This window comes from Colossoma macropomum, unplaced genomic scaffold (assembly GCF_904425465.1).
Source record: "Colossoma macropomum unplaced genomic scaffold, Colossoma_macropomum, whole genome shotgun sequence".
Classification (NCBI taxonomy): Eukaryota; Metazoa; Chordata; class Actinopteri; order Characiformes; family Serrasalmidae; genus Colossoma; species Colossoma macropomum.
Window position 1 is genome coordinate 12020714 of NW_023494793.1, and position 21049 is coordinate 12041762.

The following is a 21049-nucleotide window of genomic DNA, read 5'->3' on the forward strand; positions in this document are numbered from 1 at the left end:
AAAAAAACCCTGACAATTCCAATAGGGTTCAATGCATTGCATGCTTGAACCCTAATAAAGTTAGAATTCTGGCTTAAAAACTGATAGATGTTCTCTAACTAGCATGCAACCTACGTAAACGTTTGTTTATAGCGTGCTTTGTCTTTTTTCTTGAATTCTCTTTTGATTCAAGCAGCCGTGTTTTGACTGAGTTCTGCTTGTTGGTGGGGTTAAAACGTTTAACCACAAAAGTCTTGCACTATTTCAGTGACAAGATCAGCTAGTGGAGCTTGTCAAATACCAACTTGTCAAATGACAGCGCAGATTCTGTCAGACACGCTCCTTTTCTAGCTTCAAAAAAAAACCCACAAAAGAAGCTGCTATTGTGAATGAATGTTTTTAGTCGTTTACTAAAACGCACAAAACGAAAGAAATAGGAAGCAAGGAAACCGATATAAAGTTGTAAGCAACACTTTAAACGCCCCTGGTCAAATGACAGGTGTTGTTGATTTTCTAAGTAAAAATAAATGAACACATCCTCTACAGAGAACACACTTATGTACGTGATTTTTCTGGAAATTTTGCACACAATTTCTATTTATTTGCTGAGTTTAACATGTTGGAAAAATAAAACGTAAAATATGCCGTAACTTCTTCACAGGCCACAGTTTTATTTTTTCCCCCAATATGTTAAAATTCAGAAAATAAACAGTAATTGTGTATTAAAATGTGCAGAAGTGTGTTCTCTGTAGAGGCTGTGTAACTTATTTTTTCTTAGAAAATCATGTCACTTGACCAGGGCGCCCAAACTTTTGCACACGACTGTATATATGAATTTAATTCCAAAACAAGAAAAATAAATATATAAATACAACAGTTTGAATATAGAAAGGTCTCACCAGGTCTCCGATTACATGGTTGTCTGCGTGTTGAGTACGATTAACTCCAAGTATCCCGAACACCACGAACACCATGGCTCCAGTGTCCACTAGAGGGCGAACTGCTGGCTTCCCACACCCACCTCCACTACAGGGGTTAAAGCCAGATGTCATGGAACTCTTCACCTGTTTGGGAGCTGAATAAGCAAAGATTAATAACATCAATATGAGGCAAAAACCTGCTCTGCAAACCAAGGAAGACATTTTTAAATAAGCTGGTAAATATTGTTTTTCTCTTACTTAAGTGAAAATCAAACACTGTTCAAAAGAAGGACCCAAACTTTTGCACTGTATGTCCAAAAATATCCAGAAACCCCTTCAATTTCAGCTACTTTAAGGTGCACCAATTGCTCACACAGGTGATCAAAAAGCTTTTATAATCTCCACAGAAAAACACTGACCAGCAAAATGAGACACTCTGGAGCAGCTGCACATGAGCCTAATGTCACTATGCTCAACACTAGAGGGCTAGAGGGGTATAAAGCCCCCCCAGCACCTGGCTGGGGAGCAATGGAACTGAGTTCTCTGGGGTGATGGGAGCTCTATCCGTTGAGATGAGCTTTGGGATGAGTTGGAGTGTCCACACTAACGATCCAACATCAGTACCTGACCTCACTAATGCTCTTGTAGCTGAATGCAATCACATCTGTGCAATCAAGAATCAATAACTGTGATTTTTAGACAGGAAAATATCATGCTTATTATTTTTAGATATCGCCCAGGCCTACTTCATAATCGGAAGGTAGAGTGGAGGCTGTTACAGCCAAATTTACACCTGAGATCCCAGAATGGAATGTCCAACAAGCTTATACAGATGGTCAGGTGTCCACATACTTTTGGCCACATAGTGTGTGTTAAAGTATTGAGTTTTTATCACAATTTTGGACCATTTCTATTGGTCATTTCATTAAATTTCCACACATTGTAACAATATTTACACGTTAGCTTGCATTTTCATCTATCAGGATCAGGTGTGTTAGAGCAAGACTGGATTCCACTGGATAAACAACAACGTTCTACCCAGAGCATCTATGAAGATTCATGATATGGGCTTTAGTTACTGAAGGGGATTTTTCCCGTTTTCTACCTAATTCAATGGTTAAGATGTAAACAGTCATTCAGAGTGATTTGATATAAGATGCTTGATATGAAAGTCAGAATTGTTCACAGTGGTGGTGATGGGAACCAGACGTCTGAGGAGTTTGTCTCTTAAAGCTCCTTCAAAGCAAGACATTACATGAATCGTTTATGAATATCCTGTCCGATGCCTGAGACAATGCTCTATAATAATTCTGAGAAGGTTTTGGCTTAAAGCATATTATCTTTCAAAAATACATTCAAGGTTTTTTTAATTTGCCACTATTTTACCATCCTCAACATTACATACAAAAACTGTAGAAGTTCACTGGTGGACTGGGATAGTAAGTAAAATGTCTGTTTTTCTGTTGTAGACATGGCAACCCCTGGTTCCTATCACCACCACTGTAAAGACATCTGAGTCAGTAAGTTTCTCTACAATGAACCATTTCACATCAAACCATCATCACAATGAAATTCAGTGGAATTCCCTTTCAAACATTCCAGCTTTCAAACCATGTATCATGACACTGACAGCTGTAGTACGCAGTATTTTCTCGGCTGTCTTTTGTCAGGTATAATAACTACTGATCTGCAGTGTTATTTCTGACTCCTCACACAACCAGAGTCTTCTTCGTTAAGGCAGCGAGCTCACTTGTAAAATCAGATGCTATTGTGCTGCATTAGAAGGATTCAAATGAAACCATATGGCCATCGATGGACCATGTTGAGCATCCCTGCTTAAAATGACTTTTCATTCAGTGAACAATCATTTAATTATGCAGTTTAATCAAGTGGCATCTGGTCAAGTGAAATCAAATTAGTGATAAACGAACAGATTAACACTCGTAGTCTGTTCAGGAGCGACCTGGGAATCATCCGACCTTCATGATTTCACTTAAAAAGAAGGTGTTTACACGGCATAAATCCGACAGCTGATCAGGGGCTGTTTGGGTCATCTGCACAGCAATACAGAGCTATTTTTAGTCCAAATGATTTCTGAATATTCTTCATCTCAGAGAAACGCTGTTGTGTATATATATTATATTCGTCTACATAACATATATATTACATTAATCTACAGAAACGTCCACTTTTCTATCTCTGCATGAGTGTCACTGGTGTTACCGATCCTCATTGGTGTTACACATAAGAAAGGTAACACCAGAGACATTTTAATGAAAAATGCATTATACAAAATGGCTGCTACAGAGCATCAAACCACATGTTGTCAGTCATGGAATGTCCACTAAAATATGTAATTCAATCCATTTGTATTCTATTGCTTCACAAATACCTAAGAATAAAGTAGGTCACACCAGTGACGTCAACTAAGAGCTTCATATGAAATCATGAGCTAAATGAGAAATCTCTGATAACTGAAAGACACAGTGGACTCACCATGTGCTTTTCTTCATAGATCCTTTAGAAAATAGGTAAAAAGAAGTCAAGTGATGTCATCAGTGTGATTTTTATTTCAAAATTAGAGATTTTTTGTTATTTTTTGTAGAAATTGACGACTCAAGAAGGTGAAATTGTTAAAATAACATGTTTTATTTTAAAATATAAATAAATTAAATAAAAAACATATTTTTAAGTGTAATATATCTGTAAATGCTAGGGACACAAAAACGGACGTTTCTGTAGAATGACCCATATATTTCTGCCCCAGCAACTAAACAAGAACATTTGAATAAAAAAAAAACGAGAGAATCTGTCACTATTTGCATCTATGCTCTCATTTAGCAATTCTCGTTTATTTTTGTTCACTGCTGAAAAATGTGCTCACACAAAAAAACTGTCATGTCAGCCTCACTGGATTAACAGAATTCACAGCTTTGGTTCAATGTTCTCTCACAACAATACCTAGCATCAAACTACCTTTGAGAACCACCCCCCCGCCAGGTGGCTGCGGAGGAAGCGGCATGTATGGGCAGCTAAAGCAGCTTCAATAAGAGCCCTGATGAATTTAGCCAATTGCGGCGATCAGCTGAACCGATAACAGCAGGTGATTGTGGCCTGGGCTTGACTTCGTGGCCTGCCTGAACTATCGCAATGCTGGAAATGTGATATTTGGCATCCTAGCATCTAGTTTCCATCTGCATTAGCCAACTAACAATAAAAACACAGCCCACCCCTAAAAATCCACTCCAAGCAGCTGCCATTTTTCAGGAGTTCCTCCCACCTTCAAGATGCATCATCAGAAGGGGGAGGGTTTCCTAGTCCTTAAACCAGAAGATCTCAGTGTAGAAACTACTGCAGCACTGCTGTAGTAGGTATGTTTATGACAGATGTAGCAACAGTTAAATTTTTCCTTTTGGCCTAAGTGCCCCTCAGATGGACTAATATTGAAAATGTTTTTTAGCATATCTCGTCTTCTTGACACATCTGCTCATCCCTGCGGTGGAGAAACAGTGAAAGTGACTGCACTCTCAATGCTTTCTGTCAGTCTGTCAGCCCTTCAGTGCACTGGTTCTCCGCAAATACGACACTGTCCAGTGATGAATAATGCATTAGCCGCCACGCTTGCTGCCCATTTGAATGGGTGTCCTCATATGTGTGAGTGGGAGTTTGCAGTTGGTGTACCTGCAGGCAGCGGGGCGTAGAAAATACCCTTAGTGGGTCCATCTGGCCCAGAGCCAACCGTGCAGCCTGGGGGTCCGTCACACACGCGGCTAGGGTACGGACTGAGTGCGTTCTGGGCAAAATAGAGCTTCCTGAGAGAGAGAGAAACAGAGAGAGAGGGAGAGATACTATATTTATTATTATGGCTATATTAGAACATATGGTTTGCCCTCTGTAGAACAAAGGACTGACTGTGATGAAAACATTTTTTTTGGCTCTGAGCGAACTTTGAAAGAGCCCATAACATTGAAAAGCACATTTTCACATTTCCTGACTTTCTGCAGTGCTGTGCAAAAGTGCAAAAGCATTTATTTCCATTCGAAAGTTATTCACTTTTTAAATATCAGGGAAAAAAAGCAGAAAACTTGTTTGACAGAAATTTTCACAGAAGCCTCAACAACCAAATGTAATTATTTTTTTTCGGTATTTACTGTGTCCCCTCTTTGACTTGATTACAGCATTCATTCTTTTTTGGAGACTCGCTTTCAGTTTTTCAAAGAAATCTGCAGGGATATTTTTCACACCTCTTAGAAATTGGTTCCATTTTCTGCTTCTCACAATCCAAGTAATCCAAACACATACAGTGATGATGAGGTCTGGACTCTGGGGTGGTCAGTCCACTGTTCTAAAATCACCAGTAGCTTTTTTATTTGATTGCAAATGTTCTTCTTTTTTGTCTATATCCTTTTCTCAGTGAGGTTCTTCTTGACAGCTACACACCTTTCAGACTCGTAGAGCTGAGTTGTCTTCTCACAGTGGAAGGATGGACAGAGACACCTGTGGATTTTTTCAGATCTGAAGCAGCTTGATCTTTCTCCTCTCCTCAACTGTTAAATGCTGTTTATCTGATAGTGACAGTTTTGGTGTCTACCAGGTCTTTCATGGTTGTTATGAGTCTCATTTTCTCTGTATCTTTTAATCATTTTTTAAACTGCAGTTTTGGAAATGTCTGTATATGGAAACTAAGCTAAAAGAACAGCCTATTTTGGCTCTGTTGTCACAACTATGAACATATGACCACTTATTCAGCCTAATTTTGGATTATCCCCTTAACTCGCCAGTGGCAGGCCCCAAGTTTTACTACGCATTTTTATAAGCTATTTTTAGAAGCTAAGAATAGCTCAGCCAGTTTACACTGAAGTCCCTGTAGTTAATGAATAATAAGCCTTAGTATGTAACAAATCTGAGATTTTAAGGGGTGAAGAGAGGTCATGTTACAATGAATTATCACTGTTTTTGGTTCATAAAACCACACAATTGTTCTAAACAGCTTTAAGGGTTTTAAAGCTTTTATTAGGTTTTAAAAACCTAATAACTAAATATGAGAAAAAAGTAGAATATGAACCCTTTAAAGCACATCTTAAGCGATCACTTATCTTACCTTTTGGCTGGAACAAACCTATTCACCCTTCTCACTGCTCACCTGCTGTTCTTCTGCTCGCTCAGTGCCACGAAGAAGCTGAACTCCGACCTCCAGCCATGGCGAGGGTCGCACGACCCCCGGGTCAGCATCCATCGTGGCCGAGGATGGTAGGCATGGGACACGCAGACTGTAAGCTGAGCGCTGAAGTTGCCATGGCGACTGCTGTAAGCCTATTACCGCGATAACAAAACAATCATAAGCTGACAGTTTACACTGAACAGAGCCAGCTAGAATGCTTAAAAAAACCCTGAAGTGAACATTGAATTTCTAGGAGGGAGATTGACGCTTTAAGAGACAATTGGCTCGGGGTGAAAGTATCCACTGCCTCTGCTGCAAGGCATAAGTAATGAAGCTTATGGATTTTTCCAAAGTGGTCCGGCCATTAGGCTCCAGTGAAATCCCATTTGCTCATGCTATCAATGCTCGCTTTCTTATTGTCTTCTGTGGCAGATTACTGATTATCTGATCAAAACCGTGATTGATAATGCGATATAAAGTATTACACAAACTTGGTAATGGATTCCGATTACGTCCCATTACTCCGAAATGGCTCTCTTTCTAAACTCTCCGTATTACGGTTTCAAATGAGCTGCTGGCTGAAATTTTTGCCCTGAAGGCTGTGTTTACCCGCCAGCGTGTCAAATTGCACCGTTCTTTTGTAATTTCCCTTTGTTAGCATGTTCCTTTGTTGCTGGAGAGGCCACGCTGCCTGAAAATCCATCCTAACTGATATGTTTGTTCTCTTGCGTCTTTAAAACGCAAAGCCAAATAATCACATTATTCTTCGGAGGTATCCGTATAATTATTGCCTTTGTAAAGAAGCTATAATGGTTTAATTGAAGCTTTTATATTGGAAGTTAAAATGGTAATCCCATTATATCTACAGCATTACTCCCAACCCTCATGCTAATGATGTTTTCAGGAAAAAGGGACTTTTCTCAGTGGACTCATAAACATAATGTTCTGCTTGAGGACACCAATATTGTTATTAGGCCTGATGTGTTTTAGTGGGTCTAGTGCTGAAAGAAATTTGGAGATGGTGGTCTATATAATGTGCATTAGCCAGCAAAAAAAAAAGTGTGCCGACCTGAAAGGATGGCACGTCTCCGTGCTCGGCAGTAAGTGCCCTCCAGGGAGCCTGCACGCTGGCACTCAGAGAGTAGCGGTAGAGCGTGATGGGTGTGTCCACCTCCAGCTTAGACACGTAGACTGTCAGGAGGCCGTCTGTAGGAGAAATCAGAGTAGATCTGATCAATATCCCGTTCACACACTGTCAAAAGCTCAGACAGCTAATTCTGAACACCATAGCAACGTTACACTGGTGTCCATTTACAGCACCTGAACAGGATTCTCAGATGTCCAGCTGTTATATGCCAAAGTACCTTATGATCAGGCTTGCTAATAAGTAATTAGCTTGCTTATTCACCTTTAGCAGGTTGAAGCGGCGCTATTAGCACTAAGTAATCTTAATGTGCATCAATAGCCAAGTTTCCATCAACTTTATGCACATTTTGCAAGCAATGAAATGAAAATGTTTTGCTGCTGGCAGCCTGTTTCTATTACACTGACTTATAATTCTCATAAATCATATGCCTCAGCTAATCACCACAGTTAACATTCTCCAAAGACAATGAAACAGTTGCTCACTAGATGTAAGAAACTGCCAACCGTAGGCAATATATATGGGAAAGACATGACGTCTTTTTTAAGCCAGAGGTCGGCAACATGCGGCTCTTTTACTGCCCTGTTGTGGCTCCACAGCAGAATTAGATATTTAAGTAAAAATAAAATAATCCTCCTTTGCCGTAAAATAAAGCTTTGCTGATTGTTCAAACACAGTTTTAACAATAAATGGTCTTAAACACTGGAATTAATGTAGCTTATATCTGCTAATTCACCAGCCTTTTACCTCGAAGGTTGGCATGCAGACTTCTAGTCACCATAGCAATGCAGACAACTTTCTTGCAGCAGTTACATTCTGGCACCTCAGGCACCATTTAAGGTGGAAAGGGAAAATTTAATCAAGAAGCTGGCGAATGAGAAGCGGCTTCGGCCTCGTAAAAAGTCAAATGTTGAGAAATTTTACAAGAAACTATTCCACTTTTGCAGAAAAGTTTCCTTCCAGTGATGCGAGAAAAGAGGCTATAGCTGAGCTTAGGCTTAAAGCAGAGCAAAGTGAGACTAGGCTTTTTATATTTTTAGCCTTTACTAGTACATTAGCACATACTGAGACATTTTTACAGCCAACAAAAAGCCATTACAAAATTGTTCTTCTTAACATTTTGGTTGACAACCCCTGGTTTAAACAAACATGCGTTCATTCTGAAATTGATGCCTGCAACATATTTCCAAAAAAGTTGAGACGGGAAATTTAAGGCTAGGAACATCGTAAAATGTTCAAAAAACTTCTTAAACCTATGGGAATCATTTCTTAAACTTCTTAAACTTCTTAAACCTATGGGAATCATAGGTTTAAAAGGAGCCTCCAGGAAAGGCCTTCATGAGCAAGAATGGGTTGAGACTCACCACTTTGCCAAAAAAGCAACACAATCCGATATAATATCCATCATAACAATCTAACAGTTTAACAACAATATTCGACAAAGAGTGCTTTCAAGGATTTTAGGTATTTCATCCACTACAGTGCATAATAACATCAAAACTTTCAAAGGATCCAGAGAAATGTGCATAAAGCATGTGGCTGAAAATCACAACTAAATGCTGGTCAGAAGGCACGGCATTAAAAGCACATTGTGGCCAAAGAAGAAAAGATTGTTATCAGTATAAAGTGCAAAAGCCAGGTTCTGTCATGGTATAGAGGTGTATTAGTGGGTAACTTGCACATCTGTGAAAGCACCACTAACACTGCAAAACATGCACACATTTTAGAGTAATGTATTCTGCCTTCTAGATGACGTCTTTTTCAGGGATGCCCATGCTTATTTGAACATGAAAACACCACATTCTGCACGTGTTACAACAGCACGGCTGCGTAATCAGAGAGTGCAGACACCAGACTGGCCTGCCCACAGTCCAGACCTGTCTACCCAATGAAAACATGGTGCATTATGAAGCGCAAAATAAGACAATGAAGGCCCAGTACAGCTGCACAGCTGAAGACTTGTATAATGGAAATGGCAAAATGGCAAATATTTCACTTTCAAAACTGTATCAGCTGGAGTCCTTAGTCCCCAAACGAATCAAATTCGAAACCTGTACATTTATAAGAAATAACAATAAAGTTCATAAAGCAAAACATCAAATATTGTGCTTTTGTACTGTTTTCAATTTAATAGAGGTGAAACAGAATTTATTAATCACTGTTTTCTGATTTTATTAGCACTTCGCATATTGTCCCTGTATTTTATCCAAAAAAAGGCACTTCTACAACGATAATAATTTTAAAAATCAAGTTTAAATATGCAGCTATGACTGGCTTATTGCAGGGAATCCAGCAGTGAGGCAGACCTGTCAATGCTTGTGTGGAGTTAGCAGTGTCTGGCACTCTCAGGCTGCCCTCGGCCTGGCTGTAGGGCAAATGCTTCCTTGAGTTGGAGCTCATGGAGTGGACGCTATTGTGCAGACTGTGAGGTCTTTCCATAAACACTCCTGTGGGACAGAAATGCAGCTATTAAAGCAGAATCTGTGCAGTCTCAGAGCAGAACCATTACATAACAAAAGTACAACTTTTAACCAAATTAAACATTCATGAAGTGTCGAACAACACTCGGTCAAAATGGGCTTCGCTGTGCCGCGAGCTTTTTAATGACATTTTTGGAGGCGACTCACTCGCGCACATGAATAATTCAGGGCTGTTAGGTCTGTAGTATGTTTCGGGTCCTTTCAAGCGCACGTGCTATTCTTACGTTCTGACAAGCTAATGAGGCCCCGTGAATACGGGAAAGAAGAGAATGGGCAAACTCCCGGGGAGGAAAAAAAGGTGTGGAAGGAGGAAGACAGATTTGTTCTGTTGACTGATATATTTAACGCTGCTTGTTGCAGGGCGTGTGTAGCCTCAGGCTCACCTGAACACATGTGGCAGGAGATCCCCTGGGCGCTCAGGTTGCTACGGAGATCCAGCAGCCGCTGTAGGTTAGTGTCCCGGTGGAAGAGCACAGGAGCGTGACTGGCTGGCTTCAGCAAACTGCAGCAACACGCTGAGGCCAGCAGCACTAGAACATACAGCGCTGAGAGAGAGAGAGAGAGAGGGAGAAATACTCAGTTACAAGTGCGTATGCTAGCACCTGGACATGTGACCTCCTGGGGAGTCCGTAACACAAAACCAGCAAGTTGATGATCAATACAGCAACCAGCATAAACTGTGTTTTGAATACTGGTATGCTGGTCAACCAGCATGACCATGCTGGGTGAACAGCTAAACTGGCACCAGGCCAGCACAGACCACTATAGCTGACCAGCAAAACCAGCATAGTTTGAGTTTTGGTTGCTGGTATGCTGGTCAGCAGCAGTGAAAGCTGTTTTGACAATCAATACCAAAACCAGCATATCGCTGTTGTCAGAAGAAAACCTTGTATCTCCAAAATGGTAACTTTACAGCAGAAGGAAAAAACCTACTTTACTTTTAATGTAAGTCAATGGAACCAGACTTTTTACCAAGTCATTTTGGGTCGTTTCTTTTGGTCAATTCATCATGAAGTTTACACACAATGTAAAGGACAACAGGCATTTTCAAATTATGTCAAAAACTGAAAAACTTTTTTTTGTTTTCTTCCGACAGCAGCGATATGTTGTGTTTTCCGTGGTATGCTGGTCATCTAGAATGACCATGTTGGGTGAACAGCTAAACCGGCATCAGGCCAGCATAAACCAGTATAAAACAGGCTAGACAACTATGGAATTCCGGTCTAAGATGTTTTTCCTTTTTTTTAAGCAGGGTAGTAACGGGGGCTTAGGCCTACACCCTACCAATTACTGTTGTGTAAACTACATGCATAAATCACCACATACTCCCCTCAAACCACATCAAATTGTTACATAATTCCAAAAAAGACTCACTGATGTGGCTTCCGATACTGTATGACATAATGCTGGAGAAAGTTCAGGCCTCTAGATGGCTACTACTACTGTTCTTAGCTGTGTAGTGAAGGCCTGCATGAATTACCCTTCTTTATACTGATCTAGTGCTGGTCTGGTGGTGAATTAGCCACTCAGCATGGTCCTGTTGGTTGACCAATATATCAGTATCCAAAACACAACATATGCTGGTTTTGGTGGTGGTCAGCCTATCAACGTCCATTGCTGCTGACCAGCATACCAGCATCGAAAACACAACATATGCTGGTTTTGGTGGTGGTCAGCTTATCAACTTCCATTGCTGCTGACCCGCACACTAGCATCCAATCAAAAACAACAAATGCTGGTCTTGCTGTTGACCAGCCCAATGACTTCCATTTCTGCTGAGCAGCTACGCTGGACCATTCTATTTTTCGCAGGGTACTTTTGTGTTACAGCCTCGTAGCTCCAGCACAAAAGATGCAAACTTTGAATGCCAAACATGTCTTGGCCGGTCAATTACATTTGTGGTAAAGGGACAATTTTTCAATTTTCTTCTAAAAAGATAGATTTTTGACTATTTCTGTCTCACAAAAGAGACACAACAAGTAAACCTCCTCTAATGACCTGCTACAGTAACATGTACAGCTGTCAATGCAAATGCAAATGAATACAGCATCGATTCTTTCATTTATCTTGTTGACGTGACTGTATTGCTGCTTATTCTTCACACTGGTGGGAGCACAAGGAATATTTATGTATCCTTAGCTCTATGAATACAGAAAATAGAAAGAAAATAAAAAAATAAAAAGAAATCTGATAAAGAGAGCTGGTTTTCAGCTCAGTAATCAGATTTCTCAGTGCATGTAAACTCGGTTACTCGGATTTCTTTCGGATTTCTCAATCTGTGCATGTGTGAAAACAGACCGCGGTACTGGAAATAAGCAAGCAATGTTGCCGCGAGACGCAACAAAACACTTCTGGAGTGACGCTGAAACCAACTACATGCTTGATATAATGAAGGATTTAAATATTCTTCTGACTCACACGGACCCGGAGTTTCCCCATTATCTGATTACTCAAGTGCATGTAAACGCGTTGATCGGATTACTGGCAAAATCTGATATTCTGCAGTTATCAGATTATTAAGTGCATATAAATGCACTCACTGAGACAGAAGAAACCCACACCAACAGGAGCTGACCTATACACAAGCATCTGCAGCCAGAAATTTCAAAATGGGACAACGGAAAATAGTAAGGACAGTTTCTAAATATGATCATGTCTTTGAGCTGTACTTGCATTTTTCAGAGTCCTTAATCATTACTGACTTTATATTAAGCATTACAGCCTCAAACTAAACACCTTTAGGACACTGTGTACATCATAAAACCCTCCGGTTACAAAAATCTGAATGTATTCTACGGTGTTCAAATTACTGGATGGACTACAACTACCATAAACACTACAATTTAACTTGCGTGTGGTTCATGGCTATTCGTAAGGAGATGGTTTGGGAATTTGGGAAATGCTGTTTAATATTGCAGGACTTGTAGAAAGAATAGTTCACAAATTACATAAATGACTCAAACCTAAATGAACTCAAAATATTTGGATAGAGACACTAGATATGAATGCACACAAAGTTCTGTATCGCTGAACAACAATATTGTGTCCAGTTGTATTAGGGTTAAGCTGATTAAAGGCAGAAAGAATGGTTTATTAAATGATAAAAGCTTTCTGAAGTTTTCTCAAAAGCTGGGGACCAGTGACACTCCTGCCGCATTGAACACATCTCACTGTGAAATCAGCTTAACCTGTCCAAGGAAACATTTTAGGAAAAAAACACCCTTAAGATGACATGATTTGACTGAGCATTAAAAAATGGCTGGCAAAAAAAGAAATTTGATCTGATAAAGGGTTCCATTCACGCACATTCAAAAGCACCTTCACAGTTACACAAAAGATTAAATACTCAGAAGATGAAAGCCTGGAAGTAGAAAAGTGCCTGAAGTTTTGCTGTGATTTTTCTTTCTTTTTCTTTTTTTTTAATGAAAATGACGGATGACGGGCTAAAAAAATACACCATGCTGCACAAATGCTGCATACTGTACAGCTATAATTGATATTCCCCTTCTATCACTGCAGGCCAGACTGGTGATGGGGATGATGGGATTGGCTGGAAATGAATACAGCAGCGATTCTTTCATTTATCTTGTTGACATGACTGTATTGCTGCTTCGTCTTCACATTGGTGGTAAAGTAGAAGCACAAGGAACATTTATGTGTGCTTAACTCTATGAATACTGACAATACAGGAAAAGAAAATATCCGGAATTGTTCAAACACACACGCATTATCTAAGCCGCTTATCCTTCTGGGTCGTGGGGGAGCTGGAGCCTATCCCAGCGGTCATTGGTGCGGACGGCTGGAAACACACTCTTTCTAAAATAAGTAGGCAAAAGACAGGATTGGCGCCCCCTGGATGCACATATTGTTAAGTTAGTTCAGGTTCTGAGCACCTAAGTGTGTAATGCAGAATTATCTGATAACATAATGAGATAATTTGGTCCAGATTAACATAGAAATAAAGTAATAAGTAAAGACAACACTGGAGCCATACTATGCTGAGCCTGTGCAGCACTCTGTTCTGTCTAAAACAACAAAATTAGCTTTGGGAGTGATAAACTTCTTGCTTTCCTCTCTCTTCTTCCGTTTCTCAGCTGTACTTGGATGACTTTCTTTGATTTTTCCTCTCAACACTCAGAAAACGAAGGCCCTCCTCTCCAATAATGTAGACTGTTGTTATACTTGTGTGTCTTTGGACATCTATGGATGGTTTAAAGGGTCAAACTAAGAAAAAGTGTTAATGGCCTTAAAAAAATAGAGCCTTTACATTACGTGGAGGTTCTTTAGTGTTGCTCTTCATACTCGCACATCTCATTTAGAAAAGTGTTTTTTTTTAAGGACCATCTCTTTGAAAGCCTTTAGAAGAGCTGGAGAAAAGTAAAAAAAAACAGAATTTCATCTAGCTTAGCAGCCAAAACCCAAAAGACAGTCCCACCACTTTGTCTATCATTTAACTGTCCTGACCTAAAGGATCGAAATCTACACCGTGATAGATATTCAGTTAGACAGTCTACAGTGAAGTGAGATGCCGAGTGAATAAGTGCGCTGCCTACAGTATTTCATAAATCAATGTTTTGTGAGTTTGTGTGAGGGAGAAAAAGTGGGAGCGAGGATGGTGGCGGGGGGGTGGTGACGGGGGGGAGAGAAATCAAGTAAAAACTTTATTACCAGTCCTCAGCGAGGGGTTTGAGCGCGACAGTAGCAGATGTTGATGTAAGAATAAAACTTGTTTGTAATTTTTACTCTATGATGTCCAGCGTAATATGAATGAGGCTATCATAAAGCAAATCGTTGAATCTGAGGGGATTTTAACCAGGAGGCTATTTTACGAAGCTCAATTTCATTCATTTCGCTGGAAGCGTCCATAATATTAGGATCTGCTCCAGTGCTCATGGAATATGCTGTGCCAAATTTAATATTAATGACTGATTTTCTTAGTGGGGGAAAAAAAGACTCAAATTCCTCACAGACAGAGACAACTCAATGCACGCTTTAGTCACCGCGGAGGCGTTTAAAGGCTGATGAGATGCTGGAATACCATACTGTCTCTGTTTCACTGCTCCATGTATTATTATTTATTATTGATTTTTTTTCTCTTTGCTCCACTTATGAGGTTTGTGTGAGTTGATGTACCACAAACAGTCATTATTCTTTTTTTGAAAATGACCATTTTATCATTTACCTCTGTCTATGCCTTAGAATGAAGACTGGTATATGTAAATGAGCTCTGTTCTGATTGGCTGCTCTGTGCTATGGTGCCTCGTTCAAAAAGCAGACCAGGCTGAAACCTTGCTTATAACTTCAGTGAGTGGGCGGGGCTAAACTGCTGTAAGCTGAGTAGGTGGATATATGTAAATGCATTGTTTTTAGTGACATCAAAAAGCAATGAATTCAAAATGTTTTTGCAGCTTAGTTTCCACATATGGAGTGGAAAGTTTTGAAACTTTCACAATGCTTACATACTACGAAACTTAAAGGAAGTTTCAATTTTTTAGAATCTCTGTATAAGTCAGTCGTTGAGATGTAAATAAAGTCAAGGAGAGTGGTTTGATGTGAAACTTTATCTAAAAACTATCAGAAAGATGTACTTTAAATATATATATATATACTCAATAATTCAGTCATAATCGGATTTCTGCAGTTATCCGAATATTCAAATAGTCATGTAAACACCGTACTCTAATCTAGAAATCTGATAAAGAGAGCTAGGTTTTAGCTCAGTAATCAGATTTCTCAGTGCATGTAAACTCTTACTCTGATTTCTTTCGGATTTCTCAGTCTGTGCATGTGCGAAAACAGGCCGTGGTACCAGAAATAAGCAAGCACCATTCCTGCAAGATGTCAGCAAAACACTTTTGGAACGACGCTGAAAGCAACTACATTCCAGACGAAATGAAGGATTTAAATATTCTTCATCTTCTAGATGATGTATGTTCATATTTTCAGGTAAAGTGGCGCAATGTTTAAAAGAAAAGCTGCGGCATAAAGTTTGAGTTTTACATTTTGTTTTCGTCTCAACTTCTTCAGCGAGTTTAATGGCTGGTTGCAAAGCAGAAATCTGATTACTGCCTGACTCATGTAGACCTGGAGTTTACCCATTATCTGATTACTCGAGTGCATGTAAACACGTTGGTCGGATTACTGACAAAGTCTGATTTTCTGCAGTTATCGGATTATTAAATGCATGTAAACACATTCGGTGTCTCAGACATCAGGCAGCGTATTCATAACCATTTCATGTAATAATTTGCAGGGAGGGAGCTTTTAGAGGCATTAAACGCTTCTGACGTCAGGCTCCTACAACCACTGTAAACAATTCTCACTCTGTTATTTTCTCTAGAATAGAATTTTCACATCAAACCAGGGTAAATAACTTTGTTTACGTCTTAAAAATGTAATTATTTTTAAACATGTATGGAATTCCCTTTAAATTCTTATTTAAGAAAACGATAAGCCCTTTAATAGTCACTGATGATGTGATCTGTTGTATCAGCATTTCAGTCTCACCTACAACAATTTTACGTTTCTCCACCACAGGCTCAGCCACCCAGCGCTTCAGCGCCCTCTGGAGCTTGGCGCTGACCACCCCTACGTTGCCCTCTGCGGACTCAGCCTGGGAAGGCTCCAGTGAGAGAGACAGCAGAGCCGCATCAGATTCCGAATCGTGGAGTCCTGCACCAGAACAAAGGCAGAGGAGGTGTGTGATAATAATACATACTAAAAGTCCTCATGAATATATAACAGTGACTGAATTAGAGTGTATTTGTAAAAGTCAGAGAAGTATTGCTCTCTTTAGTAGAAGAAGAATATGGTAGTGTAACATCTACACTATATAATAATACAGTTGTATGCAAAAGTTTGAACACCCCGGTCAAATGACATGTTTTGTTGATTTTCTAAGTGAAAATAAGTGAACACATCCTGCACAGAGAACATATTTAAACATGGCATTTTCTGCTGATTTTAGACCAGAAGAGTGTAACATTGAAAAAAATGTAACAGTATTAAATGTAATAAACAGCAATTGAGTATTAAATATTAAAATGTGCAAAAGTGTGTTTTCCTTAGACGGTGTGTTAACTTATTTTTCACTTGTCATTTGACTGGAGTGCCCAAACATCTGCAAACAACTGTATGCACTACAGCTGAGACCATGAAATGATTTATTATGTAATTCTAATATGAGATAACGGCCATGAAATCGATAGATATAGTTAGAGATAGAGCCATGTCACAGGGACAATGGCTTCAGTGGTATTTTTCATTCTTAATATTAGTTTAAGGTTTAGTTGTCTAGGCTGTTTTCACAGCTAGTTCGTTTGCTGAAGTCCAAACCTCTGTTTGGGTTTTTGTGTTATTGCCAGAGAATGTGTAGTGAGGAGAACTGCCATTCAATAATGTCTTCCAGGCTTGTCAAACACTAGAGGGCGCTCTCGAGTGAGTCCAAAATGAAAAGGTTAATATGAAGCTTTTGGGCCACATCAGTTTGTAAATGCTTGACCATTTTCTAGAGTTAAATGCATCCATTTAATACAGAGCAGTATAATATATTTCAACACTGCTGCTATATTTTTGAACGCTTTTGAACTCAAGTTATATGACTTTCACTTTTATGTATTCACTGACCGAACAGGATTTTTATGAACTGTGTGAATGGATCTGTCCAAACAGCAGTGAACCCACCTGGTTCCATCTCTACAGTCAAAAGAGCGACGTCATCATCCTCATCAGAGAGGGGGCTGAGATTGACCGACAGTTTCGTCAGAGCACTCCACCTGTGTTGTGAGAAATGAACCACGATCACAAATCACTGGTGGTGCCTACAGAGTTAATCACACCGACACACATTTCTTGGCATTTTAGAAGGATAAGACAGTACTCTACCATTTTGGGCAGGCGTTAGCATGGGCAGCGCCACACTTATCCCAAAGACAGAGGGCAGCAGGCATTAGAATGGACACCCAAAGCCAGCAGCAGCTCACAATGAGGGACATGAAGAGGCCAAAGTCGTGAACCGCGGGGATCTGTTAATGTGGGGTGTTAAAGGTCAAAAACAGTCTGAATTATGCAGCTCTTTAACATATTTTATTATTCATACCAAATTAGCTTTTAAGTTCCCACTATCCTCATTATGTAGCTATTAAATAAACATGAGTTTGTGACACCAAGGAGAACCCTGTGGGTAAAGTGCCCACGCTCTGCCATAGACAGAGTTCTCTTCTCTTTTTTGTCGGTTTCGCTTAGATGTCCTTACAGCTTATTTCATCATGTGCGCCTCGCCTCTTGTTTTTCGAGACGCCGCTAAGCGTCTGTCAACCTGAGGTTCATTTACACTCCCTGAGCTTGTTCGTCACTTCAAAACAGAGAAACCTCACAACTTCTGACTTTGTGTTTCATATAGCCTTGATCATGACGCACACTTCAAATGTTTGTTTTACCCTTTGTTAAGAATCCCTGATTGTCTATTCAAGAAAATCTACTGACAGTTGATATGACATACTAGCTTTGTACGTGACAGCAAGGAAATCACCACTGGAATATTGGAATGGTGGAGCTGATCTTTTAATCAATATAAAACGGATAGTTCTGGTCCTAAAATCTGATTGGCTGAGCCGTTCGAAGCCGTGGTAAAATCCACGATAATATGCACACCTATGACCGCCTCACAACAACTGAACTCTGTATCACTGTGCCACAGCACGAAAAACCCTCGTGCTGTTAATGGACTGATCTTGCTCGTGCTGTTGATGGATTGAAAAATACTTGTAAAGTGGAGATTTTTGCAGTGGTATGTTATCATATGTTCGTTGTTCTACCTCAAAAAGTAAAAAAAAATCATGAAATGACCGCAATATACAGCCATGGGTAACCGAACGTTCTCATTCAGCGGTCCATGGTTGCTTGGCATCGATACCATATTCTAAAGGAACTACATTTCTTGGTGGAATACTTGTTTATGTCGATCATTATTAATAATAACTTAAATTCTTTCCTGAAAAATTGTGTATTTTATCATATTTTATGTGGGCTGCCATTTTATAAAAGCAATAAGCCACTTGAGGCTGTGCGTCACTGCAATTTTATCACAGGGAAAGGACTTTTAGGCACTCCACATCACGTTGTGCCAAAGAACACCCTTCCCCGTGATAAAATCACAGTAACGCACGGCCTCTCGTGGCTTATTGCTTTATTATACTTGTCGATCATGCTGAGCCAGAGTGGTGTTTCCCTACCTGGGAGAAGGCGTTGGCAGCGTAGGCAGCAGCCGTGGTGAAGGAGGTGAGGAAAGTGGCCCTGCCAGCCGTCTTCACTGTGTAGATCATGCGCTGCTCGGCGCCTGGCACATGAGCTGCCTGTCTGAAGGTGCTGATGAACACAAACACATCGTCCACACCTAGAGAGAAGGAAGCAGGGAAATAGAGGCCTGATGCTGAAATAGGCACAAAAATATCTCAGAAGCCACTACAAAAACATTACAAAGGATAATTCCTGTTCATACTAGTGGTGTTACATGGCCTTTCGTTCACATGGTCACCACTAACCTCCTAACCTGCTAGTTCAACCTGATAACCTGCCCATACTAAGCTTGACATACACAATGTCCACCTTTAGGCCTTATTACAGATTCCATTCTTTTCAGGAGACTTTCCTCTCCTGCAGGGATAGTTTTGCACACCTCCAAAGTTCAGTATTAGAAGTTGGTTGCAGTTTCTGCTTCCTACAATCCAAATATGTATCCCTCCACCATGAATGGATTTAAATAAAATGATTAGAATATGTTTTGGACCAAAACAACTGTAAAACAATGTCTCAGACACCAGACAATGCATTCATAACTATTGAATGTAATAACTTTCTTTTTGTGAGGGAGTTTTTAGAGGCGTTAAACTCCTCAGACGTCTGGTTCCTATCACCCCTTCTGTGAACAACCTTGACTCTGTAAGTTTCTCTAGAACAGAGCATTTCTAACACCAAACCACTCTGAATGACTTGTTGACATGTTAACCATTTAATTATGCAGAAATGTTGAAAAATCCATTCCTCTTTAAGCACTGTGAGAGTTTTGGTGGACTGCCAGGTCTTGCAGGTTGTTGTTAGGAGCCCAATTTATCTGTAACTTTCATAATTATTGTACTTCTAGTTCTGGGAACAGTTGTTTGTTTCAGTTATTTTCTCTAGTTTAAAATTAAAGCTGCAAAATTTGGACACCAAACAGGTTTCAGCTGATCGACTACATCTGGGGTAAGTGGAAAAATGAGTTAATTTCATTTCCACCAAACTGTTGATTTATATGCTAGGACTCTGTATCCATTCTCAATCCCTTTCCTGAACAATTGGTTCATACTGGTCATACTGGTCATCATGAACCACCATGTTCACTTGTTTTGCCATACCTTCACAACAACAAGGGCAAAAACAAAAAATAGTCTCATATTATAGCAAAGCTGCTGCTCCTTCTACACCAAAAGACAAGGGTCAAGTCTTCAAACACCCAATGCAATAGGTTGGTATAGAGCACATGTGTCAGCCTCCAGTCCTTACGGGCCAAAACACTACAGACTTCAGCACTCTGCCTCAATAGACACACCTGAGTCAGCTCATCAGCTAATTAGCAAGGCCTTCATGAACTGAATTCAGAGCGTTAGATGAGGGTAAACGCTAATCTCCACAACACTTTGGCCTGGAAAGTCCCCAGTTTGACATGCCTGGTATAGAGGTTCAACAGGGTGGTCACTGAATAGCTCTCCCTACTCTGTAAGACTGGCACCTCCACATGCCATTGGTTCTGCTGGCATGCCATTCAACAGTCTAGGATTCAGTGGGCTTCACAGATGAAATGACTGGGGGCTGCATCAACCTTGTTGTGACAATCTGGTGCTGATCTGGTCCCAAGGTGGTGGTCTACCTGGCTTTGTACTGGAGTAGTGCTCACCCACTCCAGCCAGAGTGAGACAGAAGTGGATCAGAACTCTAGCCGTCAGACATTCACGGTCATTGAGCAGGTATGGGTATAAGAAGAAGGGACACTCCGAAAGCTGGAACTGCTTCTGCAACAGCTGTTTGACGTGGTCTCCACGGGGACTGGTTAGCCCCCAAAAACAGCCTGGCTCAGGTGACAGATGAGGGTAGACCAACAGGAAGCCACTCCAGCTCCTGTGGGGGAGGCTATAGGGGATACATCAGCCAGCTAGCAGAGCTGTCGACACCAGCTGAGCCCTAATATGTTTAGAGGACTTTGTTTATGGTTAACAGGGCTGCAGTGGGGAAACTCTGTTTATTTTTGGGGGGGTTGGGGGGGTGGGAGGGGGGTAGCGAACTAGCAGAATTGCTCTCATTTATCTTAGCAATGTTCTGTTTTCAGCCA

General features: G+C 40.3%; 1 protein-coding gene across 1 annotated transcript in view; it reads right to left on the bottom strand.

Annotated features, from left to right (window-relative positions):
* disp3 (dispatched RND transporter family member 3) overlaps positions 1-21049 on the bottom strand; it is a 78923-nt gene that overhangs the window by 13597 nt on the left and 44277 nt on the right. Inside the window, exons 6-15 of the mRNA XM_036578511.1 lie at positions 18918-19078; positions 17569-17708; positions 17368-17459; positions 16192-16356; positions 10068-10229; positions 9511-9651; positions 7130-7266; positions 6043-6212; positions 4581-4711; positions 879-1054 (exon numbers count right to left, since the gene is read on the bottom strand). Of these exons, the coding sequence (XP_036434404.1) occupies positions 879-1054; positions 4581-4711; positions 6043-6212; positions 7130-7266; positions 9511-9651; positions 10068-10229; positions 16192-16356; positions 17368-17459; positions 17569-17708; positions 18918-19078 (1475 nt within the window). The remainder of the gene's footprint in view (positions 1-878; positions 1055-4580; positions 4712-6042; positions 6213-7129; positions 7267-9510; positions 9652-10067; positions 10230-16191; positions 16357-17367; positions 17460-17568; positions 17709-18917; positions 19079-21049) is intronic.